The sequence below is a fragment of the Macrosteles quadrilineatus genome, unplaced genomic scaffold (assembly GCF_028750875.1).
Source record: "Macrosteles quadrilineatus isolate MER2022 unplaced genomic scaffold, UCM_ALF_1.0 Scaffold_1__1_contigs__length_201487025, whole genome shotgun sequence".
In the NCBI taxonomy this organism is placed as follows: domain Eukaryota; kingdom Metazoa; phylum Arthropoda; class Insecta; order Hemiptera; family Cicadellidae; genus Macrosteles; species Macrosteles quadrilineatus.
Window position 1 is genome coordinate 161,533,802 of NW_026542594.1, and position 26,361 is coordinate 161,560,162.

Genomic DNA, 26,361 nt, shown 5'->3' on the forward strand with positions numbered 1-26,361 from the left:
CTAACCAACCAAACTTGCTGATGGGAAAAAAAATTGCATGAAGGTTTACTAATTGAATCTAGTTTCAATCAATAGTAGCGTAGGCCAGTTAAGAAACTGTAACTTACCCGTTAGCCTAAGTTATTATTAGCTTTAATCCTCTTTACAGAATGATAGGCCTAGGCCTAGTTAGTTAATAATCTCTTTGGTGCATTGGGAGGAAAAATATCAGTATAGGGCCTAGGCCTAAGAGCGGTTTTAAAATTGAAATCATTTCATTTAATGAATAACTTACTTAAGTAGGCCTAGGACTTACCTTTACCCTTCCAAGATCTGAAATGTCAATACCAGTGGCTGATATATCTATTACTTGTGTAAAGTCCTCCATTATATCTTTGACTGCTTGTGTTAAGTTAAGTTAGCTTAGTCCAAAACTGATGACAACTTATTACTCCGAACAAAACAAAACTTTATCAGCTTGAATCGCAGTTATTGAAGCTTGATTGATGTTGAAATTGAAAAGATGATCTTCCGGAATTAGAAAATTAAATAGGTAGGCTAGAATTGTCTAGAAATTTTGAACAATCTGGTCAAACGGTCAACGACGCTCTCCAATCTCCAATGACGCCAATAAACTTTCTTATTCTTGTTCTTATTCTTATTCTTTGTTGGTGTTTACTCAGGGGAGGTATAGAAGAGCCTACGATGACAGCTGTGGACTTCTTATTAGCTGAAGGGACGCCATTACCGTAGCCACGGCCGCCTTTAACTACAGGCCGCGGCCTAGTAGAATTGGCAACATCGCAAGTGGTTGTTCAGTGACAGACGTCCCATAAGATAACATTGCAGACAGGTGACATCATCTCATTAATTCGCACTTTATTGATTTAATTTTTAATTTATGAACATAAATTTATTAAAATATTGAAAATAAAACGTACAGAATTGAAAATTGAAACAATATGAATTAAAATCTATATCTGTACATTTTTAAGCGGAGTCAATATTGTCATAGTCCAGTGATCAATCTTTCGTAAATACACAAATACCATTAGTTGCTTCCAAAAAAATCAGCTGTTACAACACCACTTGCGACGTTGCCAGTTCGAAGGCCGCGGCCTGGAGTTAAAGGCGGCCGTGCCGTAGCAATACGGTCTGTGGCCATCGGACTCGGTGGTCAAGCGGTCAGGTCAGCGTACCGGGCTGATATGCTCATGCTGAAGGTCCCGGGTTCGGATCCCGCTGGTAGCATTAACTTTTTGTCCAAGATTTTTTCATTATCAGCAAGTTTGGTTCGGTTATGACAATTTAATTTTATTATTAAGTCATTATAAAATTTTAATTGAGCAATTTCTATTTTTATTTAATAAACAGAATTATTTTTTTATTACTAAACTTTTGTTATATTATTTTATTATCAGCAAGTTTGGTTAGTTCGGTTAGGTTATGATAGTTTAATTTTATTATACAAAAATTATAAAATTGAATTTGAGGCATTTATAATTTTATTTTATGAACAGAACTATTTTTGCGATTAGTAAACCTTCATTGCCAAAGTGATCTCTACTACAGCGCTGTTCATGGAGGAATTTTGAACTAATGCCTCATTCGTACCTCCCCTAAGTCAGTCAGACCCTTCTTTGTTCTTGTTGCTTATCAATTTGCCGCCATCATACTAGTGAATTGTATTGAATTATTATTCTTTTCCCTTATTTTCTCGAAAGCAGGCTTATATTATATGCAACCTCGTTGTACGGCCGTGAAGATACTGTAAGGAAGATAGCTATCGCCTAGTTATCTCCTTGAGAAGAGTAAAGCTACAGGCTCTACAGAATTCATCCAATTGACCTTCAAAATCGTTTCTAATTCAATATTTATTCATGTTAAGTTGTCATGAAATTTACTAGAATAGAAAAGGTTGTAAATAAATAAAAACTTGTTAAAAAAAATTCAAAATATTAACCCTAAAATCTTAAGAATAAAATATTTTAATGTCTTCTCAAAATCACAAACACGAACACACAAATTGACAAATCAAGCTTCTTATTTTCAATAGGATGAAAAATCTACTTTGTTAGTTGTTAGTCGGGACCATGGTAGTGCTATGTTTCAGATTTTACAGTGGATTGAGAAGTCTACATTTTTACTTGTGTAGGTTAAACTAAAAGGTAAAGTTTTAGTCAAAGGTAATATGGGGTCGCCGGAAGATTGCCCTCCCGCGGACAACTACCTCACCCCTTCCAAGCAGGTTTCTACGTCATGTTGACGTCAGAGATATCCGGGGGGGGGGCAGTTTTCCAGCCACGAACATTCTAGTTCCGTTGTCAAACTGTTTAAGCTAACAACACAACCAGCCAAACTTGCAGTAACATTTCAAAATTCTGTTTGTTATTCCTCACATGCCTTTTCCGTTACCAAACGGAATTACTACATGTAGAATTAAGATTACAATTACATGGCATCACATTTTGCTAGGAGGGTAGTATATGGTAGTATTCTAGTTGCGGATACAGCTCCTATATTGGTTAGTTGGAAGATTTAGTGACGTCATGTTTCACCTGGGGGGTGGTTTTCCAAGGGGTAGTATGCACGGCCGCCTTTAACTCCAAACTTCAAACTAATATTAATAGTAAATCAGCTGATAATGGAAATTACAAGTTACAAGTTGTAGCTTGTAACATGTTGTTTATTATGAAATAGACCCCAGGAAATTTGGATGGTTATCTGTTACTTTTTGACAAAACTATGTATAAAGGCTGACGTAATAAGCCATATATTTTTTAAATCTGGTAGCAAAAAGGATTAAGAAAAGATTTAGTGTTTTATATATGATTATCTAAAAGGTGAGTTGTCCAAGACGCGTCTTAAGAGATCATCACAGAGCGGGATTACCCCATACCATCAATACGGTTTACCATTACCATTATATACCTACAGGCATATATAGTAGGTATATATAGTCAATTGACTGTAGGTATATATAGTCAATGCCATTACATAGAGGATACGCGTCCGGTAACCGGACGTGGATAAGGCGTACGGCAATGACGTCATGGGGTTGCGGGAGCCTGGAACGCCTTTACTACAACAATACCATGTCCAACCATCGGTGGTCGTGGTGTAGTGGATAAGATGCTCGGCTGATATGCATGAGGTCCGGGGTTCGAGTCCCATTAGTGACTTTAACATTTTGTCGAAGATTTTGCATTGAATACCATTTATTCTTAACTGTACATCTTTTATTAGAATTTTTGGCATTAAAAATTTTTTTTATAGAGAAAGAATTTAACCTTAATTTGATTTTTTCATTATCAGCAAGTTTGGTTGGTTAGGTTAGGTTATGACAGTAATTGCCGGACGTCTAATCCACGACTGGTTACCGGACGTGTATCCTCTGCCTTACCATTAACCTTACAAAAACACTTGGACATACTAAATTATTATTATTATTATTTTTAAGCTCTTTAAAAAGGTCTAGAGAGAAATTGGGAAATTTTGTGTTTTGAGGGTAAAAAATTAGAAAACCCATTTTTACCCCACTAAACCACGTTCCCTATGTTCTGATCATGCTGGTTCGCGAACTCATTTAAGTTTATCTGGCCTTACACCTTTAAACCAAATTTAATCAAAATTACATAAATTACTCAAGCTATCGCGTTCACGGACGTTCATATATGTTTATATATAAATTTGAACGAATGGTGTTTTTTCCCTCTGGGGACATCAAAATGAAAAAGTAATCGGTCCCGGGCCTAGGTCTTCTTACCGTGCCACCTACGGTAATATAGCTACGTTCCCATTGGGAAATTCGCTAAAATTGGAGGGGAGGGTGAGGAAAGCGTAAGAGAGAGAATCAGGGACTTTTGGGAAGACACAAATCTCAATATGATCTAACAGCATAGAAAAATTCAGCTTTCCCCTAATTACTTCTGACATCTGCTTTACCTTTATTGACCAGGCTAAATACGCAGACAATTAATTAAACCTTTATTTAACTTTAATTTAGAATCAACTGATCAAACATTTATGTCTTAAATATAATAGTAGATGTTTAAATTAACACATTATTTCAGTAATTAGGAATATCTAACAACTGACAATAGGTTTACTAAAACAAATTGTATTGTAGTTCAATTTTTGTGTGTTTTTGGTCTATATTAAACTCTGCTTGAAGAACTGTAATGCTAATAGATTAGCACCTGATAACACTAGAAAGAATTCCATAGAGTTAAATTTGCAACCTAAGAAAGCTGCAATGTTAAACACTCCTGTTAGTCCTCCATACAATATGTCATCCTTCTTGTAAGCTGAGAAACCAACTGAAATAGAATTGCAAATGGCACTCAGGTCAACTAGATCTTGAGGAACATTTTTCTTGAGAACTTCAGTAAGTACAACATATGCAATTGGGAATACGAGGTGGCAATAAGAAAACTTTTCTTCAAAACCTGCAAACAGAATAGCTTCTGCTGCAACAAGTGGTGTGTAGCACGGCTTTGAAACTCTATCCACAAACGCAAGTGCTTTCTTCACTTTTGCATTGCTTTTGGGCAATCCTGAAACATATAAACCCTTTAATAAAATGATACATAAAATAGAAATCCATAATGCAAGAAAGAAATTAGGAACACACACCTTTAGATTGCCTGGTATCGTAAAACGCAGGCAGAGCCATTCTTTCCCAAGCTGTTTCATGTTTTGAAAACTTTTCAATTAAAGTTGACTCTCTCTTTCTTATCTTATCTCTCTTCTTTTTACTAGATATCTGTTGAACCTATGTCTACAATCAGCAGAACTGACATATCTTTTACCAGACAATTTTTATAAGTAGGCCTACATTGGTTTAACAGCTGCATTAATGGAACAACTTTTCTTGTGGGTAAGACAAATTTGATCAAAATATATCCTCAAACAAACCAACTACAACTAACAGTTTACTTTTTATTCATAAGAATAACATGGGATTTTTAAATGTATAGCCTACAGTTTTTGGGAATTATTTCTGGAACCATGATGGTACAGATTACAAATAGTCTTAAATCTACAAAATTATTTGCTTTCTCAAGCTGTAGATGATTGCTGTAATACAAATTGTTAATTCGTTTACATAAAGTGTAAACAATTTGAAATAAAAAATAAATTATGAAAAACTTTAAAAACCAAGACCTTGCTCCATAACCCGATCTTGCTGATTCCCCATATCAATCAAGTTGATGCTGCCCTACAACGCAAAATGCTACAGCTGTTCATGGATGCCAAATTTAATCAAAATTGGACCAAAATTACTCGTTGTTCACAAACACATAGGTACTGTAGTCAATAAAAATGTGAATGAATAGTGTTTTGATCTCTGGAGACATCATAGGCCTAAGGAAAAATAAAATGGGTCGGTTCTAGGTCTTATTGTACCACCCACTGTCGGTAATAACTACTTCACTAGAGGGAATGTGCCATTGTGGGAGTGGAAGGAGCTTTGCTTGTGGGAAACATTTTATGTAAACCCACCCCACAAGGTAGAATAATTTTATTGGAGACGTCATATCAAAAAACATTATTTTGTGAAAAGTGATCAATGTGAGCAAGTCGTGTCTGGAGAGAAACTTGTGGTGCACATCATGAATAAGAAACACAATTGACTTAAAAACTCCTTTGACGTGATATATAGGCCTATGGAACTGAATTCTAGGGCTTTGAATCAAACATTAATTTAATTTTTAAGATTCAGAAAAAAATGTTTAGAATAATGACATTTGCACCATGGAGGTAAGCCAATTTTTAAAGAGTTAGGAGTAATGACTTTTCCAAGTTTGACACTTTTGATGGTAGAAGGAAATTTAAAAAAATTATGTAGTGAAAACGTTGAGCATAGGTATGATAGGTAGGTTTAAAACTAAGTTTCAATATCCGCAGCATCGTCTTTCAATAGAAGAAAAACCCTGACATACATGGGCAAAAAACTATTTAGGCCTAATGTCTCAAGAATAAAAAAAATTATTAGATAAATTAAAAAAATAATAAACAATACTTTAAAAAAATGCAACGTTTTTAAACTCACTAAAAAGTAGAAAATAATTTATAAATATATTGAGAAAATAATACTTGTAAGATTTAAAACTAAAAACAAGGGGTGCATGCTAATTTACAATTAACTTCAACTATTAAACTAAAATATGATCTATTGCATGTACCCCACACAATCCTGCCAAAACCCCAATCAGCCCAAGGGAAATATGAAAATTAAATGATATAATATTGCATTGTCATCCATTCGTGAGCTATGTTTCAAGTTTCAAGTCTCTAGCTCATTGTGAAGTTAGTATAAAATTGATTGCAAAATTTGTACCGGACAAGAAAGCAGAAAGCGAGCTAATAAAAACGTTCTAAAATACAGTCCAAGCATTTCAAAAGTAGCCTTGCTAATTTTCTTTAAGAAAAACCAATTACAGTGAGTTCTTAACTGATCAGGATCTGTAAAAATAAATTTGTTTTTAACTTGGTCATAACTTTTTAACTGGATACATTTAGTTATAAACCACTGTTATTTTCATAGTTTCAGTTTATTTAGTCTTAAGGTATTTGTATTTTGACAATGTCACCTGTTTTTTAGCATTGCTATATTTGTAAACGTTATTTGACAATATAAGATTTATTTATTTAGTTCCTTCAAATGGGTTAGCTAATAATTGTTATCGCAGACATGCAATCAGGCTGAAAACCAAATAGCCTAGGTATTTAAAAAGTTAAGAAACCCATTACCTTTCTGTTCTTGTGTTTTTTTTCCATTTCGAGACAAACATTGAACTGCTTTTAACTATTATTGGATAATAAGAGAAAAATAGAAAGTTACCTATAGTATCTTGCTATTTCCACAGTGGATTTGTAATTCAGTAGGACAATCAATGTTTTACACAGGATTATTGGAAATCCAACCGCCTCAACTTAAGTTACTTTTCCTGCATTTTCCTGGGGTAACAATTTTCTTGAGCTAGGTAATCCAATCCGTCTGAGTCAATGGCCAACCCAAGTCTACTGATTGTTTATTGTTCCAATACTTTTTTATTTATTTATTTATATGATGGTAACAACCATTTACAATAATATGCTAATATGCTAAAAATTCTAACAAAACAATACATACGGTATGAAAAATTTGATGGCTAACATTGGTATGGTGGTTAACATCATGTCATATTTTTACAATAGTTAATAATAAATGTATGTATAGTGTTATAGTACATGCTTAACTACACAAAAGATACTGCTAAGCTTCTTAGCTTAGCCTATCTGGTGGAAGGCACTGTCTAATGACACCCAGTCCTTTAGAAAGACAGCTCTCTACAGCCTAGGAAGAGGAAGACAGTATCCCGAGTTCATATCCTAACTTTGTTCTTGGTTCTGTTTTTTAGTGTCATAAAGAGATAATTCACTCAACTTATCTGATGGTCAGTAAATTAACCCAAATAAGTTTCAGAAGGTTTAGAAACCTTTTCAAATGCCTAACTTTATCTAAAAAAAACTAACTTAGTGTATTGTATAATGACACAGAAAGTGCCAACTTTCAATTTAATATGCACATGCAGTCCAAATAAGAGCCATTAGCAATATTTCAAAGATCCACTTCATAGCTTGAGTCTAACAATTTGGCTGCCAGTAAAGAAGGCTATAGAATAGAATAACAAGATGAAGATGAAGGTTAGAGAGACAAGATTATTTATCAAACAAATGTATCAAATAAACGTAATGAACAATGCCAATGCATTCCTTACTTACCATAGTCCAAAATCCCTAATGCTCCATCCACAGCATACAATGCAAATGCAACTCTGACATATTTCAAATCCATGCACTGTGACAATGAATAACCAGAAGTAGCTAAAAGAGCCACACGGCCGATGGCTACATTCAAATCACCCATTATTTAAATGTAATAATTAGTTCAATTTGGCGAGGTTTAGATTGTTTGAATTCAAGTATTAAAAAAAGTTAGTACAAGGAAAAGAAAACAGAATCACAATAGATTCCATAATATCATATGGCCCAATGCCAATGATCGTGATTTAACAATGTAGTGCCAATGCCTCTTGTATTTCAGTGGCGAGTGGCCAAAATATAACACATTACTGTAATGTATACGTAAAGACAATAATTATAATGTTATAAAATCTAATTTTATGTTGTGTCATACCATAGACTAACCAGCACAATAAGACTTCTAATTCCATTGTAAATGTTGAAGCTCGTTTTTCGTGTCTAGTTCATGCCCGGTAATACTGATCGCTAGTATCGACAACACTTTTTTTCTATCATTTTAGAGTTCATTTGATGAATTGTGCTTTAAGCACGGGTCACACTAGGCTGTTCGCCAGCCGCTGGTGATCAGCAGCTGGCAAACAGCCTAGTGTGACCCGTGCTTTAGTGTTTGGTTATATAACTAGATGGCGAGTTATTGTTTATGATTGGATCATGTTTATGTTAAAAGGGGCTTTTAATTACTGAAACAACAAGAGACAAATTTCACAAAACACGATCTCTACTCTCTACAGTGCACCAGACAGAACGGGTCGCCGGAAGACTGCCCCCCGGAAAACTATACCCCCAAGCACGGTCCTACGTCATATTGACATCAGGGACCGGGGGGGGGGGTGTTTTCCAGTCACGGACACTCAAATTTTGTTGTCAAACAGTTCTAATGTAACCTAACCTAACCTAACCAACCAAACTTGCTGTAACATTTCGAAAATCTGTTTTATATTCACCACATGCCTTTCCTATTATCTAACGGAGTTACTGGAATTAAAATTAAAATTACATAGCATGATTTGTCTAGGGGGGGTAGTATTCCAGTCGCGGACACGGCTTCCTGGTTAGTTGGCAGATTTTGTGACGTCACGTTTCACCTGGGGGGTAGTTTTCCGGGGGATAGTATTCCGCATCCCCGACAGAACCTATGATAGAATATGATAAAGCATAGTCCCTTAGTAGATTTCCCATCCTTATGGAACAGCTGAAACCAATTTTATTGTTAGTTCTGTCCGGTTTTCTGTAGATGTCGTGTCCTATTATTTTAGGGTTAGTTTCTCATTTTGTGCCTCACTGTTAGGTTATATAGCTAGTGGACGAGTTATTGTTTATGATTAGATAGTTTTATTTGGTTAGGTTTTAAATTACTGAAATAACAAGAAAAAAATTGTAAACAAAACACGACACCTACAGAAAACCGGACAGAACTAACAATAAAATTGGCTTCAGCTGTTCCATAAGGATGGGAAATCTACTAAGGGAGTATGTTTTATCATAGACTAGTATGTTTTATCTATGGTTTTATCTAAGGTACTATGTTTTATGTTTTTGTATTAGTAGTCAAAGGTTTTATCTATGGTTTTGCTTCAGCTCTTCCATAAGGTCGAGAAATCTACTAAGGGAGTACCGGTATGTTTTATCCATGGACATACGTTGCGTCATACCTATTTTCTTTTTCCATTATGTATTAACGTCAAACATACCGTACTCAATAACTTATTAGATTTGTCATCCTTATGGCTCAGCCCAGCTCAAGACAATTTAAATGTTAGTTCCGTCCGGTTCCGCTAGGATCTGTTTTTTGTTCTGTTTCTTATCATTTCAGTAATTTAATACCTCGTTTAGCCATAACCAAATGAAACTATCGAATCATAAACAATAACACGTGCTCTTAGCCCCTAATTTTATAACCAAAAAGTAAAGCACACACCTGCACAGTAATTAAAATAACAGAAACAAAATATCGTCAACACTCACCCAGTGTCACCGAAACCCCGAACCGAAACGAAGTTACGAACTACTGTAGATATGAGAGACAAGCTGCAGACATTGACTTTGACTAACTAACACAAGTAGACTTCTCAATCCCATTGTAAATTTTGCAGCTAGTTCAATCAATGCCCGCGCCCGGTGATACTGATCGCTATATAGCATAGATAAAACATACACCGGCCTTGGTAAATTTCTCATCCTTATGGAAAGCTGGGACCAATTTTATCGTTAGTTCTGTCAGGTGCACTGTAGATGTCGCGTTTTCTTTACATGTTGTTTCTTGTTATTTCAGTCTTTTAAAACCTCGTTTAACCAAATAAAACGATACATAATCATAAACAATAACTCATCCTCTAGTTATATAACCAAACACTAAAGCATAAATAATGAAATTATAACTCTAAAATAATAGAAACAAAATTTCGTGGACACTTAATTTCTAAACCCCTAGCAAATATAATCAACAGTTCATTTATAACAGGAATATACCCTGACTCACTAATCACTGTTGTGTTGTGAAACCATTGTTTGAAAAAGGCAAACCAAAGATGTGTGGTAACTACAGACCCATAACTCTAGTCTCAACTACATCTAAAAAAGGAAAATCCAACGAATGCAATGTTTACCCTAATAAATAAAGTAGTACGGGCTCTACACAACTTTGCTGTTGGAGGAGCACCATCCTGTTGAAAGTTATTCCTCCAAGTTCTGGTTCAATAAATCATCCAAAAGTTGTGTTAGAGTGTGCTGAAGGAAGTCTAAATACACAGTCCCATTCAAATTTAATTTCCTTCGATAACATGGCGACCTATGAACTGGTCCCCAATCACACCTGGCGAAACACTAATTCCAAACCATTTCTGGAATGAAGCTTTTCTCATTGCTTTTGGATTTTCTGCCATCCGAAGGTACATGTTGTAATGAAACAAAATTTGCTGTCCACAGTATTATTTTTTTAAAGTAACATTCCTCAATATCCCGTTGGAGGAGCCGACATAACTCTCTCCTGGTCTCTTAGTCACTGGGTTCTGGTCGGTCACTGGATTTTTTTTTTTAATGATAAAGATGAAAGTGGTTATTTTAGCCTTTTGTGCTTATGGCTATAATTTTTTTAGAGTTAAATACTACTCTAAAGCCACTTAAAAAAAAAAATATTTACTTGTTCTGGAGGTAATCAAACTTTCTTAATATTTTAGTTTAGAGTGATAAGTTATTTCTATTAACAGTGTTTTTTCACGACTTTTCCCCCCAGAATTTCCCGGAACTCCCGAATGCTGGACACCCTGTCTTTGCATTTATACTCATTGAACTGGTAAAAGTTCGATGAGATGGATGGTTTTATAAGTTGTGTATTATTCCAGCTTCAAGAACGAATTATTAATAAACTAGTTTACCTTGTGGTTGCCAGATTCTTGAAATGTGTACAGTAGATATCTTGCTCGATGTACATTTCGCTACATGTGTAGCATCGTCAGGAGCACAGTTTGTCACATTAGTCTATTTAACACAAACACTATTTACAAATATATACATTTTCGGTCGGATGACGATTTACGTTAAAGTCATAGGAATCCAGCGCGCGAACGCGTGCGTGGACCACGGTGCGGACCGGAGCATAGCGGACTGTAGCGAAATGTACATCGAGCAAGATATCTACTGTACACATTTCAAGAATCTGGCAACCACAAGGTAAACTAGGATGGTTTTAACTTATCATTTTAAAGCTAATTTTAAGCAGAATCTTTTGATAACATTTGACACTTTTTATAGTCATGTTGGAACAAAACCTTTGAATGTAATTTGATTTTTCAATGAAAACAAAAATTTAAACTTCTATCTCCAAACTTAAGTTTACAATCATAATTAACCCTTGTAGGTAAGCGATTTGTCTTATTGAAAACTTCATGAGGAACCTGAAAAAATATATTAAAATTTTACAAAAAAAAAAAAAAACAATTTTTAGTGAAGAAACATCAATTTTTTCTGAACAGGTATGAACATTAAAAAACATCAATTAATTGATCATACAATCACTCTAAGGGTGTAGAATCTTAAATATGCACCATTTGGTTACTAATACAATGTATTCTAATCTAATTTTTCTAACACTTATGACCACTGACCAGCCATCCTATACATCTATTTGTGTGTGTCCGTTAACACGATAATCCGAGTAAAGATTATCCAAGCCGGTATGATCGGACTGATTCTTAAAATAAAGTAGTTTATGAAAATTAAATAAATAGGATAATACTAACAGTTAAGTTATAACTAAACAGTTTAAAGAACTGAGTAGGCTCAGGTTCGACAGACTGCCCCAATGAAATGTGTGTACTTACAACAAGTAATAAAGTAAGTAGACAAGCAGGGAGAGATTAATACAGACCTCAAATTGAAAACAAAAGTATATTATCGGCATTTACTACAACACATTCTAAACAAAATTTCTTATTATTAGCTATTGGAATTTATTCTTCGTCATCAGGGGGTATTCCTAGCTCAGCATCAGTCCATTTGGACGGGTCCGGATAATCGTATTCTCCCTGAAAAGCAGACATTATCAAATATTTATTCTTTGATCAAGGCATATCATTCAGGTATAGATTGGTCTGTATATGATAGATGGCTTTAGTCTTATTTATTGAAACTTTTCATTTAAACCTAACAAATTGATTTTGATTTGATCTTTTAAATGTTAGCTTTTTTAGGTAAAGTATGACTCAATACCTTTGTACAATTTTAGAAAATAGTGCACAATAGGAAATATTATGATTTTGTATTATAAAATCAGAACCCATGTCCGATGTGTGGAATGGAGGTGTGCAAGCGACTTGATGCTGGGCTGAACCAAGCTTGGCCTAAGCCAGCTTGAATGATTGAACACAAACAAAAAACTCAAGTCAGCCAAGATTTTACTAGCAGAAAGCGGTTTATGAGAATATTGTGCAATCGAGAATCCACAATGTTGTTTTGATCATGGGGGACGATCACAATGTCTCTGCAATGTAGAAGAGGCTAATAACTTCATATTGTTGTTTGTCAAATACAGATATCTATGAGGGTTGTCTGTGGATTAAGGTCTCCATCACAGGAATCCAAGACCAACGTCGTGTTTCTTACTTCATCTACTACTATTCTAGCCACTTTCCATCCATATGGAAAGATAATCTCATCTTAGAAAACGTTGTGAAGGAAAATTTATGCTTCCATTGTATGAACCGCGTTCTTTGATTAGGTTTCTGTAGGAAGGGGCAACTGATGCCAGTTGACAGATGTGTATGCAGAAGTGTTTTGTTGTTGAAAATGGTTCAGGTTATGGTAATGGGACGAGTGCTTTAGTGAGTTGTGTATAGTGTACACTGCCGGCGAAATTTATTCAATGTTCTTAAGTTTGATTCGAGACAGTAATTCAAACTGGAAAATTCCTATGCTGTTCGGCATATTTCAGACAGACATCCAGGACTGGCCACAGTCCATTATGAGATGCCCCGTATTAGTTTTACAATCTCTCTCATTCAATTACACCGTAATCCGGATGCAAAACTCCCCTTACATTGGTCACTAAAGAGATATGAATGACAGCAGTCGGCCTACACTATATGGAAAAACATAGTGCAAATTGGTTGGACCACCTCCAAACTCCATTCAGCCTTTGTGTCTATTTTCTAGATCAAAACACTTGTTCCCCAACTGGTGATGAACTTCAAAAGCAATTGACGTCTGAGACCACATGAATCTAATCACAGAACATGATTTATACTTGGTAGCAGCTGCAGCGCCAGTTCTTATCATAACATTTTTTAATACTAGACCAGACAAATGTCGTCCGGTCGAGTTTTAACTAAACGAGCGTACGCTACAAAAATACGTGTAAATAGCATGCTAAAATGTTCTGTGTTTGTGTATATATGTGGTTCCTGGAAAATAGTCGACAATCATCTCTCGATGTGAAAATTTTCACATACAAAAATGCTGCTGAAGATGAGCCGTATTAGGCTCGAAACATGTACAGCATAATTATGTACAATTGACACCTACTGGCATACGTAAGTAGATTATTATCTATAGTAAACATATTAAAGGTGTCAAGGCTGATTAATTTGATATAAATAAACATTCTGTCTAGTAACAAAATCGTTGCTTGTATCTTTAATTTTGACAAAAAATTCTGTACCGTATTAAGATGGATTTGGAAAGCATCAACTAATACATTACAGTACTAAAGTTATTAAAATAGGAATTATTATCGACTCTTGCCTAGTACTATATAATCTATTCCACTGAAAGTAGGCCTATTTGATTTAACTGTGTTTTGTGTTTATTTGTGACTTTTCTATCAATACTGTACACAAAAAAAGGAGATAAGAGTAGTTTATTTTATGAATAACTAGCTGTACCCGCGGGCTTTGCCCCGTTTAACTTCACAAGTGAGCTCGTTCGCTCCGCTCACTTGCTGTTAAGCTGTTAAGAAATTCCTTTTAAATATGAAAAATCATAAGGTTAACATGGGAAACTCCAGAGCCACTGGGGCGGAGCCCGAAAGCCCGATCAGAATTAAAACTACTTAGTTTTCCTATTTTATGCCCAAAGAATCAGTGTACCGAATTTCAGCCTCCTATGTAAATGGGAAGTGGGAGAATTATTGATGAGTGAGTGAGTGAGTCAGTCAGTGAGGGCTTTGCCTTTAATATATTTAGATGCAAGTATGACTTCAAAATAATGATTATATAATTCGAAATGAATAGCACTTCATTATGTTATGATTTTAGGGATTGCCCGTTTTAACCAAACTTTTGAGTTATCCGGCCTAGGTCATTAGGGTCGGTTAAGAGGGGGTCTACTGTATTAAACAACAGCAAATGTCATGCCATTAGAGTAATCATGGATCGTTGGACAGTACAACACTGTGCCTTTTAATTGAAGCCTATTTGAAAAATAACGAGCCTATGATTGTAACTCAGTGGTTATTTTAAAATAATTTCAACGTCCGTCGTCATGCTACGGTTCTCTCTAGAGTACTACGAATAATGAATAATGAAGTTTATTTCCCACAAAAAAACCACAATGTAACAATACATGAGATGTAACTATCCATAGGCGGGTGATTTATTTAAGAACTAAGGGACCTGTTCTCAAATATAAACCTCTAGGGAGGTCAGTCTGTGCGTACAGTCACAGAAAACATACTACTATAACCCAGAAAGCCAACCGCATGGTAAAAAGCATTAAGCGTTTTGAGAGAGCTTTGCCTGTCAATCCGTAGGCAGCGCCACCAGTGTTGCCATGCACTCAGCATAGCAATGCTGGTGGCGCTGCCTACGAATTGACAGGTAAAGCTCTCTCAAAACGCCTAATGCTGTTTACCATGTGGTTGGCATTCTGGGTTAAAGTAGTATGTTTTCTGTGGTACAGATGAGAACATCACAAGAGTTCAGGAATCTGTTCCCCAAAGTCCAAAAAGATCAGCAAAAAAACATTCTGTTGCTTTAGGTGTTTCTAGGACCAGTTTAGGGGACATCGTATTTTACATGACGATTTTAATTTACATCCTTACAAACTGGATGTTGCACAGAAGCTCAATCAAGGTGACCCTAGATTATGTCTGATGTTTTGTCGTAAGCTTTAAATTAACCTTCTGGGGTGCCTTATAATGTCTCTTATTTAATTTAAATAAGCTTCAAGGTAAAAGGCACGGTGTTGTACTGTCCAACAATACATGATTACTGAAATGGCATAACATTTGTTGTTGTAATACAAATTCTTTGAGAAACAACAGCTGATTGACATTTGTTTAAAAATTATCCTTTATTTATGTACAGTAGACTCTCGCTCATCCGGACTAATGTGGCGGACGTCCGGTCCGGATTACGAAAAATCTGGACTATCGAGAGTCGAGCAAAACAGTACTGTATATAGCCGTTTTTACAATTTTGTTCCAGGTCCACAGTATTGATAGCCGGGAAAATGCAGTTCCACCAGTAATAATTTTTCACCGCCGTGTTATCTGAGTTTTTGAACATCCGAGGTAGTCTCGGTCCAATTTAGCTTGGATAATCGGACTTCTACTGTACTGTGCCACTAAAAATATCACTACTGCCGATCCAGATTAGCGGGAATCTGGATAAGGCCGATCCGGATGAGCGAGAGTCTACTGTACCATGTTACATATGTTTTATATATATATGCAGTGCTTGATTTGTAAATAATGAGGTGCCGGAACTGTAACCTATTTAATGTAATTAGTCCCTATTTGACAATATTTTTATCTTTCTAAAAGAGTGGCACCGGAACACCATTCTGCCAAGTTCCACTACAAATCCAGCACTGCACATGTATTCATAAGGTGTGTATGTAGAATAGTTGTGTTACCTAATTATTTTTCATAACATATCACCTAGAATAGTTATTATGTAAATTAAGTAACATGGCATTAATCTAAGATTTGAACCAGTTGGCTTGGCTACGAGGGGAAGTTTTGTGGACAACCCTAATACATTTCATTCTAATACAAGCTTAGCTTTTGTCATCTTGTGAAACATCAGGCTATCTGCCACAATCAGGGTAACGTGTAGAATTGGATTTAAGTTCTTTAAAAAACAATCACATGTTCTGGTGTGTTGGGATATTGAATTAATGTTTGCATATTATGTGTTTATCATGACAAGTTAAAGCAGGCCTACTTACCACAATATGACCTGGTTGGTGATACAAATGCCAGAGAATCCACCAGATTCCAAAACCCATAAGACCATCTCTTATCATAAAATGGCTTTTTGGCACATTTTCAACAGCCAGTCTTCGGTAAGTCCAACTACAAAAAGATAATGCAAGAAACAGCTTCAAATGTAGGGTAAGGGTAGATTTGTATTTGATTGTAAATCTTAATTAGATAGGTAGCATCTTCTTCAAAACACTTAGGCCTACTACACAACATTTAAAATTTAACTTTGGTGACACGAATAAACAGTAGAAAGGACAAGATTATGTATCAAAGCATAAAAATGAAAGTATTACGGTATCTGATTTTAATACAAACTCTGAGAAGTATTACACAAAATACCAAGGATATAGGTCTAGAGGCAAACTTAAGACCACAATTTATTTGCCAATTTTTAACCTTCCACCGGGCTTCATGACTGAAGTTACCGTCAGGTCACTACATTTTTATAATAAAAACCTTAGTTTGAGTTTGGCATGTCTGTCACCTGCCGTACATCATGCACCTCTTTCACAAAAACGGTTTCTGGCTCCTCTTACCCCTTTCCCAGTTATCAGTCGACATTAGGGAGTGGTTTAGGTAAGTACTTGCGCCCTTTGACCTTATTTTGCGATATTATAAAATAGATGAGGAAGAACAAAACTGTGTGATTGTTGGCTAGTGTTGAAGGGTAGGACAGGGAACAGCATTTAGTGGAAAGACCCACAACAACAACAATAAACAATAAACATCGTTTGGTTCCCCAAAAAAAGTTCTCAAACAAATGAACTCATCTCTCAAATCTTTTTTTGGGGAACCAAACGATGTTTATTGTTATTCATCCAATAAAATATTGTTGTTTCATCGCAGAACTGTACCCCTTTGGAGTAATACAGCAGGATCAGCATGTTCTAAGGTAAAAGAATAGGATTTAAGTAGACTACCTTCATCAATAAGCTAAAAAGTTGTACCCTAACCATAGTTAGGCTACCTAGGTACTCATGTGTGACATTATACTTCCACTAGGTGTACAATGCAGTTGTCTGCTTGCAATATTGAGCGGAGCCAGCATATTCAATATCAATGATTTTTTTTGCATTTTAAATAGAATGCCTATTTGCAGAGGTATCCAAAGTCAATCATAAGTCAGGATTAAGTGAATGAATCGTCTACTTGCAGGAACCGTATTCTATGTTTCATCTGGTTCTCATAAATTAAATGTCTACTTGCAGTATCCAATGCCAATGATATATTTGGTTCGCATAAATGGAATGCCTATTTACAGATTCTAAAGTCAATAGTACGTATGGTTCACGTAGACGGATTGTTTACTTGTAGTATCCAAACCCAATGGTACATGTAAATGAATAGTCTACTTGCAGTATCCTCAATAAATCAATGGTCCATTTATTTTGTTCACATAAATAAAATGCCTAATTGCAGTATCCGAAGTCAATGGTAGGCTTTTAGGCCTACTTCTGCTTCACTTATATGGGATGTCTATGTGCAGTATTCAAAGTCAATGATACGTCGGGTTCAAGTCAACGAATTGTGTTATATTTGGTTCACATTAGTGGAATTCCTATTTGTAGACTGCAAATAGGAATTGAACATGTTCCAATCAGATAGATATTCAAAGTCTACATTAATTGCACGTCTTGCTCACATAAAATGCTGTAAGTTATTTACAGATTCCAAACGCAATATGGTGCATCAGCCTAATTCCGGCAACCCTTATTATTGGTTTAAGTCCTGTGGTCCGAATATTACCATTTCAGATTTATACCTTCCCATATGGTTGGTTACATGACTGTGCCAAATTTCCTGCAGATCGCTTAAGCCTGTCAGGTGGAGCCTGACCTGTATTTGTAAAACAAAGGCAGTGAGTGTAGTATAAGAGCTTCGCTTCACTCCGCTCAATAATTTCGATACTGCAAATGAATCATGGTAGGCCTAAGCAATACCTGTATTATTAAAAGGCAATAACGACTATTATTATATTATTATTACCCATTGTATGTAGAATTTGCTTTTCTTTATTTTTTTTTCAATGTCTTCTTTCTTCATTATTAAAAAAAGAATCATTTATTTGTACAGAAGACTTACTTGCATTAAACATTCATAAAACTCACCAATTCAATTACCTCAATAACTGTTTACCAGTATTATTGTTGTGAGGGATTGGGGTTAGCCTCACTTAGTATAGGCCTATAACTTAGGTCTAGTTTTATTTTAGGAGTTAAAAGTAAGAAATTGTCGTCAACCACTTTCAAAATTTCCCTATTGTGCAATAAAATTTATCAATACAACTATTTTATTGTCTAAGTTACACCATTTAGTCTTAAACCTTACCTGTAAACCACGTGGTTGTGATTTTATTTCGTAAAACGATTTTGTATTTTTAGCTACAAGAACATTTTTTACAAAGTTTCTTGCAAATCAAGGGCGGTGTGATTTTTGTTGGTATAATTATGTTGTAGTGTTTTTTTAATGACCTCGTTTTATCTTCTCCTTCTCCAAGCAACATAAACTTAGGCCTAATTAGTTAACTATTCATTGTTGTTAAAAAGAACAGAACCATTTTACAATTAAATATAAACAGCATGGAGTTTAATCACTCAATATAGAACTGATTGTTAATCATTTCGTATTACATACAATATACTATAATATGCTCTTTAGTATTATCCAATTTTTTCTTTTGTACTGTATTTATCATGTGGTAGATTTGTTGACTAATGTTGAGGCTCTTGTTTACTTTTTAGTGTTTACTCGCAAATAATGACATGGCGACCAATTAACCCATAAGGCCCATGTTAAATTTCCAAAAGTTTGCATTCATGTAGGGAAAAGTCCTATGGTCCTATTTGTACCGTTTCAGATTTATACCTTCCCATGGTTGGTTACTATGACTGTGTTAAATTTCATGCAGATCGCTTCAGCCGTTCAGGAGGAGTATTTGTAATAAAAAAGCAGGAGTGTAGTATAAGAGCTTCGCTCGCTCCGCTCAATAATCAGAAACATACAGATCTGGGTTCAGGGCCGGTTTAACCCATACGCAAACTACGCGGCCGCATATGGCGCCAATGGAACAATTTTTTTTACATGAACAACGTAATTTTGTTTATTTTTGCTCAGAGTCCAAGTATACTACAATAAAGGCATTTATTCTGTTTGTAGGCCTACCAACAGCACTTTAAAAATGTGTATATTTGTACAGCACTACAACTCAAGGACTCAATGCCATTTGCAGTTTCGATTTGTAGTGAGCTGACGCTTGGCAGCGTACGGCGCGGCGCCGTTGGGTTTCATTTCACGACTCACTCATACTAACTACTAGAGCAGAGCATTACGTTGTATTGCACTCTTTTAGTTGTATACGTATTGGTATTGTATTTGCGTTGTTTTGATCAAATCAAATCAAATCATTCTTTATTCATTATACATAAAATAACATGTATTGAATAGAGTCAAATAGGCTATAAATACATATAACTACATATTACAAAGTGCTTAAATTAAAATATACTATTAAGATAAGTGAAGAATTTCTAATTGAATATATTAAAAATATAACACTATTGCAATCACAATGACATTAGCAGTTATTAAAATAAAAAACATATACCCATTTTCCGGGCTTAAGTAAAAATATACACAGAAAAGAAAAAGTATTACTAATCATTGTGAAAATTTAAATTGTTCCCCTAATTTTGCTATGGAGTTCAAATTATGTAAGCTACTAATTTTTATTGTTTAAAAATTCTTCTATGGAATAAAATGAAAATTTAATTAAAAAGTCTTTTAGTGTTCTTTTAAATTTATTCAAATTGTCTTCCGTCTTTATATAAGCCAGCAGGTGTTGCAAAAAAATCAAACCTGAATAATAAGTTTTCTTTTTGAAAAATTCCAATTTATGTCGGGGTAGGTTAATTTTAAACCTAGTGTTATAGTCACCAGTATTGCTTGAAGTGGATGACAATTGAATTTGTTTTGCATAGACAGATGCTTCATATACCGGTATATACAGACTATACACCGTTAGGATTTGTAATTCCTTAAAATATCTCTTAGCTGATTGTTTTCTTTGCAGTTTCATCATTAGACGAATAGCTCTCTTTTGTTTGATAAGCATAGAATCCAAATTGGTCTTTGATGTTGCTCCATAAATAGATATTCCATAAGCTATGTGACTATGCAGTAATGAAAAGTATATTATCCTCAAAGTGTCTATGCTGCAGATCTGAGACATCTGTCTTAAAGCACATACACCAGAAGTCAATTTTTTAACAACATGTTTAACGTGATTGTCCCATGTAAGATTTTTGTCGATAATTAAACCAAGAAATTTAGTCTGTTCAACTTGGTCTATCTTGTCATTGTTTATGATCTATTTATCTATTTTATTTATTTATTTATTTATCTATTCTATCTATTTCGTCGTGATGATTCATGATTGTTGGTAAGTGTATGATTACGAGTGTTTTAAGTTTAATTTATAATTAGCGCACTAAATAAGAAGAAAGTATAAACTGAATAAATGAGTAAAACATCTTGCGAGCCGATACTAAGAAAACAATGGCAGAAAAAAAGAAAACGTCTGACACTTATTATAGAAATCGTAAGGCGAATTTGGAACAGGAAGATAAAAAACAAGCCAAATCAATGTGTAGGTAGATTTTTATTGAAATCATGTGGTGGCGAGGTTAGTCAGCCCGAAGGAGTCAAGATAGAAGACGGCAATGACGTAGGTATTTATTTATGTATTTCCCAAGGAAAGATTATAACAAGCAGCTGATCACAAACGGCAAACATTACGTCATTGTCGTCTTCTATCGTGACGTCATGCTTGACGAACATGACAGCCTGTTTTTTTAGTGTGGCCTTGGTTTTGCTTAAGTTCGTATGATGAGTAAAAGTGTAAAAATGTTAAATTTCTGCGAATAATAAACAATCTTTGGCCTACATTTTAAGTATTGTTCTAACTTAAACTTCTAACCGGCCCTGTCTGGGTTGAAGCAGCGTCGGCACAATTAAAACACACAAATATTAACAGAATGAACAGCTGTAAAAGTTAGACTACAGTAGCCTACAGGTTTTGAGCTGATTGAGGAATGATAGCTTATTTTCCAGCAAGTTACAGCTCAGCGGCTGAGAATATGGATTTAATTACATTGTTAAGCAAACGCATAGGCCTAAGTACCAGAAAAATGGGTTTGTCCATAAACAAAATGTAGCCTAGCCTATGATTGGTCCTAGGGACCTAGCCTATGTATCTCATATCATACTCACGCTCCATGGCTATCATGTCTGACTTGATTCCAATTTCGTCCTGGGGCGATAGCATTTTTTAAAAGACTAAAACTTCTTGAAAGACTCATCTTTTGTGTTACAATAAGCTGCGATCGAACTAACTATAAGATAGATGTCCTATATGCCCTTAACCTAAAAACAAACAACACATCAACATAGCATAGCACAATTTTCAATGTTCAGCAGGGAAATTGGTTAAGTTAGTCTTATTTTACTTGATGAAGGTGGAGAAATCGAGTATTGGTTGATTAAATAATACCATTGAGTATTGGATACGTCAAAGATAATACCTAAAATATATTAAAGTTAGTCCGATTCCGATTTCGCTAATTAATTGGAATTGGAATCCAAAATCCAATCAGATAAGATAGATTTTTTTTCCTTGCAGAAAAGGTGGTCTGGATTTTTTTTACCCATGAGACCTCAATGTTCTCTGTGGTTGTTTATTAGTAAATACCACCATGAGTAAACACAATCTTATTTTCCAGATAATTCAATGGTGAATAGATTGTTGTTAGTAAGAAACATAGATGTGCTATATCGTGGTGTATGTTGTTTTTGGGAATTAAAAGTAGGATTTGGGATTATAAAGATTTGACGGATTTCATGAAATGGAAGGTTTGACTCTTCTCTGCTTGGGGCCCTAACCCGAAATAAGGCTGGCCACGGATGAAGCCATGGAGCACCCAAAGGATTGAGAAAACATGTATGTACTTGTTTAGCTGTATTTTGTGTTCTATGTTTTGTGATATGAGTTTGCATGTTTTAATATTCTTTTCTTTATTGTGTTTAAGTATTTCTTTATTTCGGTGTGGATTTTTCATCTGCAACTTTCATTGTGTTGGCTAGGTTCTTTGAAAAATTGTTGCTGTATACTTTGGTCTTTTTAAGATATTTTTCTCTATCGTAGTCAATAAGTCATTTATTTAACCAAAATAACAATTACATGCATTGGTCATATCATTTAGCAAAACATACAGTTTCTTGACTTAAATAGGAAATAATTATTATTAAATTGTCAATTATCAAAGTCAAAAAATAAGAATAGTCAATTTCAGTACATTTCAACAACAACTATTTATTTACTCATTTTTCAATATTAAAAACATGTGACATTTAATCTTCACAAATAAGTAATAGCACAAATATAAAGATTAATCAATGGTCATACATATATATGAAATTAGTCATTAACATCTTTCCCCTCCTCAGGAAGAATGGCAATTTCTGTCATCGGACGCCGAAAAGTACTTTTTGGTGTTGTGATGTCAACAACTCTTACTTGTCCATCTCGACCGGGGTATAGGGCAGATATTCTTCCAAGGGGCCAGGTGTTACGTGCATTGTTTTTGTCTACGATTATTGCCAAGTCGTTAATTTCAGGTGGAATAGTTCTTTTGTCTTCATCCATCCAGGCTTTCCACTTCAGGTTCTCAGGAATATTCGAAAGCACTTGTTTTGAATTAGATATCCAGTTACAAATTTGAAACCCTCATCCAGCTCTATGTATCTCAATTATTTCTTGAACACGTCGTTAAGCTTCCTCTTCTGTGTCGGTCGAATCCAGCAGGTCGTCCATATATTCTTTAGTCAGTATGGAATTACTAGCTTCAGGATACAAAGAGTGAAACTGTCTTGCATTGAGGTTTAACAACAAACAGCTGAGTAGTGCATCATTGAAGGAAACTCCGTGAGATTTAGCAGCAGCATCGAAAACCAATCTTATTTTGTTAGGGTTTGTTCGGGTTCGATACTCCAAAGTGGGGTAGATAGAATGTTCGACCTGTTATGATAGCAGCTTTTTCAGGGCTGAGTTTTCTAATATAACCTTTTTCCATATATTCGTCAATCTTGGTTGTGTAAGCCTCTTTAAATTCCAGATCTTTTTCCATTTTCTTTTCAAGAGTATTTAATCTTCTCAGAGCATTGTCATAGCTTGGAGGAAAATTAAATTCGTCATCTTTCCATAAAAGACCAACTTCGTAACGATCTCCTGTTTTCGTTATGGTATCCTCAAGGATTGATACTCCACGTTCTTCTTCTTTTGACAATTTCAGGTCATTTGATCTAGTTTCTCCATATTTCTCTAATTCGAAGGATTTCTTTACCATGTCATGAAGTAAAGATTCTTCATATGAGAGTAGGGTAAAATTCTCATCCACACGATCTCTGAATTGTGCACACTTCCCATGTAGAGTCCAACCAAGAAGGCACCATGACAGTACTGGGGCGTTAGTAGGACCTTCAATAATCTTACGGGTTAGAATAAGATTACAGTTGTCTTGGCCTATCAAGAGAGTGGGCCTGACACTCGCTATTGGAAGAGGTTGGTTGATAGAGTCTAAGTGTGGCCAGTTTTTCCTCAATTTGATACTGTCTATTTGTTGGTGTGGTAACTCTAAAGTGGACTGAGTTCTGAGCCCTTTCAATGTAAAGATTTCATCCTCGTAAAATCCTTTTATTTTTAAATCTATTCTCTTTGATTGAGATTCAAAGTGTCTTGTGTTGTTAGACCAACATGTTGTCAAAGGAACAATCTCACCCTGGATACCAAGTTCATCGGCAATTGATGAATCCAGAAGTGATACAGTCGAGCCGTCGTCTAAAAGGGCATAAGTATCTACCTGGGACTTGGGACCGTACAACGTGACAGGACAAACACGAAGCAAAACACGGTTTGATATGTTATTCTCAAAATGATTACCGATTACTTCATCTCTAGATTTTAACTCTCCCTCATTTCTTTTCATTGGAGGTCTTTCAAGATTGGAGTTATGTAAGAGACGGTGATGGTACAGCTTACAACCGTTTATACTACAAGCTCTTTTAGATTTACAAAATTTAAGTTGATGTCGTTTGAAACAAGAAAAGCATAGCTTTTTCTCACCTACCATTTTCCACCTTTCGGAAATATCAGCTTTCCGAAGTATAGAGCATTTGTCATTATCGTGCTTACCACCACAGAACACGCAGGTAAGTGGGCCAACTGCGGGAACTGCTGCTTTTGAAGAGTTGGTCAACACAGGTTTGAAGTCGTTTTTCTTTCTAGTCGGGACGTCCTCGTTTGGATGAAAACTCATGATAGAACATTGTCTCTCTAACCAATCTGAAAAATCACTCAGGCTAGGTCTAGTTAAACACATACTGCTCACATGTTGAGCCCAATGGTACTTCATTTGATAAGGCAATTTTCCTAACAGTTCACTGAGTAGTTGGGGGTTTGTCATGTACTCCATATGAAGAGACTCAGCTGTCGAGGTAAAGTTAAGAATGGTTGTAGAAAACTCAATGAGGCCAACAATATCATCTTCAGTTACAGGGGCTAGCATTCTAGTTTGGTTCATCATAGACTCAATGATAAACTCGGGCTTACCGAAACGCATCTGTAACGTTTTAATTATGGCATGCAAGTTTTTACTGGAAACAAAAAGAGGTTTCACCATTTTGAAGGCTTCGCCTTCAAGACAGTTTCTAAGTCTAGCTAGATTGTCATCATCAGAATACAATTTTACCGTATTTTCAAATGCAGAAAAGAACATAGGCCACTCATCTGGTCTACCACTAAAGTTTGGTAGTTGTTGGCGGCAAAGAGAGGTTGGTTGAATAACTTTTTTGACTGAATCTGCTAGTAATTGTGCAGCCGTGGTCATAGCGGTTGATGAACACTGATGAACTGTCGGTTCATTATCATTCAGCCACTTTACGACTTTACTCTCAGATTCTCTCTTCTCTCTCTGAGATATTAAGCTTTGACTTATGCTTACCTCAGATCCGCAGACTTGACTACCATTTGCCGATAGTGATTTCATAGAAGCCCTTATTTCCAGCATTTGTTTACGTCGCTCTAGTTCCCTCTCGTCTCTCAGCCGTTGTCGCTCCATTTCCTTCTCCATCCGTTGTCGCTCCATTTCCTTCTCCTCCATCAGTCTTTGTCTTTCCAGCTCCTTTTCTTCATTTTCTCGTTCCAGTTTTTGTATTTCCTCCAACTTTTCAAGTTCTATTTCCATTTGTCTCCTGCTGCTTGATGTTGCTGATTTACTTTTTGTTTTCCTTGAACTACTAGAAGTAATGCTGGGTTGTCTCAATGCTACTCCTTGAGTGTCATTGTTTCCATTCTGAGAAACATTCTTTGATAATTTGTCTGTATCATGATTTTCATTCTGATCAGGGGTATACCTTTTTGGAGGTTTAACTTCTCTATTACTTTTTCTGTAAGACATGGATCTTTTTTAGTTTCGGCACCAATATTAAATTGTCAATTATCAAAGTCAAAAAATAAGAATAGTCAATTTCAGTACATTTCAACAACTATTTATTTACTCATTTTACAATATTAAAAACATGTGACATTTAATCTTCACAAATAAGTAATAGCACAAATATAAAGATTAATCAATGGTCATACATATATATGAAATTAGTCATTAACAATTATATTATTTAGGACATTGTAAAATCAGTTGGTCTAGAGTTTCATTTGTTCCCATAGAGCATTTTAAACATAGAGGTGTGAAATAACATTTCATTCTGTATAAACAATAAAAATATTCACATTAGCGTGTCCAAATCTTATTCTACAT

The 26,361-nt window shown here is 35.3% G+C and overlaps 4 protein-coding genes across 4 annotated transcripts in view; all 4 read right to left on the reverse strand.

Annotated features, from left to right (window-relative positions):
• LOC128988631 (uncharacterized) overlaps positions 1–550 on the reverse strand; it is a 44,455-nt gene extending 43,905 nt beyond the window's left edge. The window contains exon 1 of the mRNA XM_054410106.1: positions 296–550. Coding sequence (XP_054266081.1) covers positions 296–367 — 72 coding nt within the window. The 5' untranslated portion in view covers positions 368–550. The remainder of the gene's footprint in view (positions 1–295) is intronic.
• Positions 551–3,943: 3,393 nt separating this feature from the next.
• LOC128983146 (uncharacterized) lies at positions 3,944–8,006 on the reverse strand. Its single transcript, XM_054402321.1, has 2 exons — positions 7,750–8,006; positions 3,944–4,535 (listed from the first exon to the last, which is right to left on the reverse strand). Exons 1-2 carry the CDS (start codon positions 7,892–7,894, stop codon positions 4,132–4,134), a joined length of 549 nt encoding a protein of 182 aa, XP_054258296.1. The 5' UTR covers positions 7,895–8,006; the 3' UTR covers positions 3,944–4,131.
• Positions 8,007–12,163: 4,157 nt separating this feature from the next.
• LOC128983082 (NADH dehydrogenase [ubiquinone] 1 beta subcomplex subunit 2, mitochondrial-like) lies at positions 12,164–22,149 on the reverse strand. Its single transcript, XM_054402239.1, has 4 exons — positions 22,072–22,149; positions 21,761–21,913; positions 16,456–16,582; positions 12,164–12,314 (listed from the first exon to the last, which is right to left on the reverse strand). Exons 2-4 carry the CDS (start codon positions 21,847–21,849, stop codon positions 12,240–12,242), a joined length of 291 nt encoding a protein of 96 aa, XP_054258214.1. The 5' UTR covers positions 21,850–21,913; positions 22,072–22,149; the 3' UTR covers positions 12,164–12,239.
• Positions 22,150–23,511: 1,362 nt separating this feature from the next.
• LOC129002098 (uncharacterized) lies at positions 23,512–26,001 on the reverse strand. Its single transcript, XM_054429651.1, has one exon. The coding sequence runs from the start codon at positions 25,999–26,001 to the stop codon at positions 23,512–23,514; it is 2,490 nt and encodes an 829-aa protein (XP_054285626.1).
• Between the last annotated feature and the right edge of the window lie 360 nt (positions 26,002–26,361).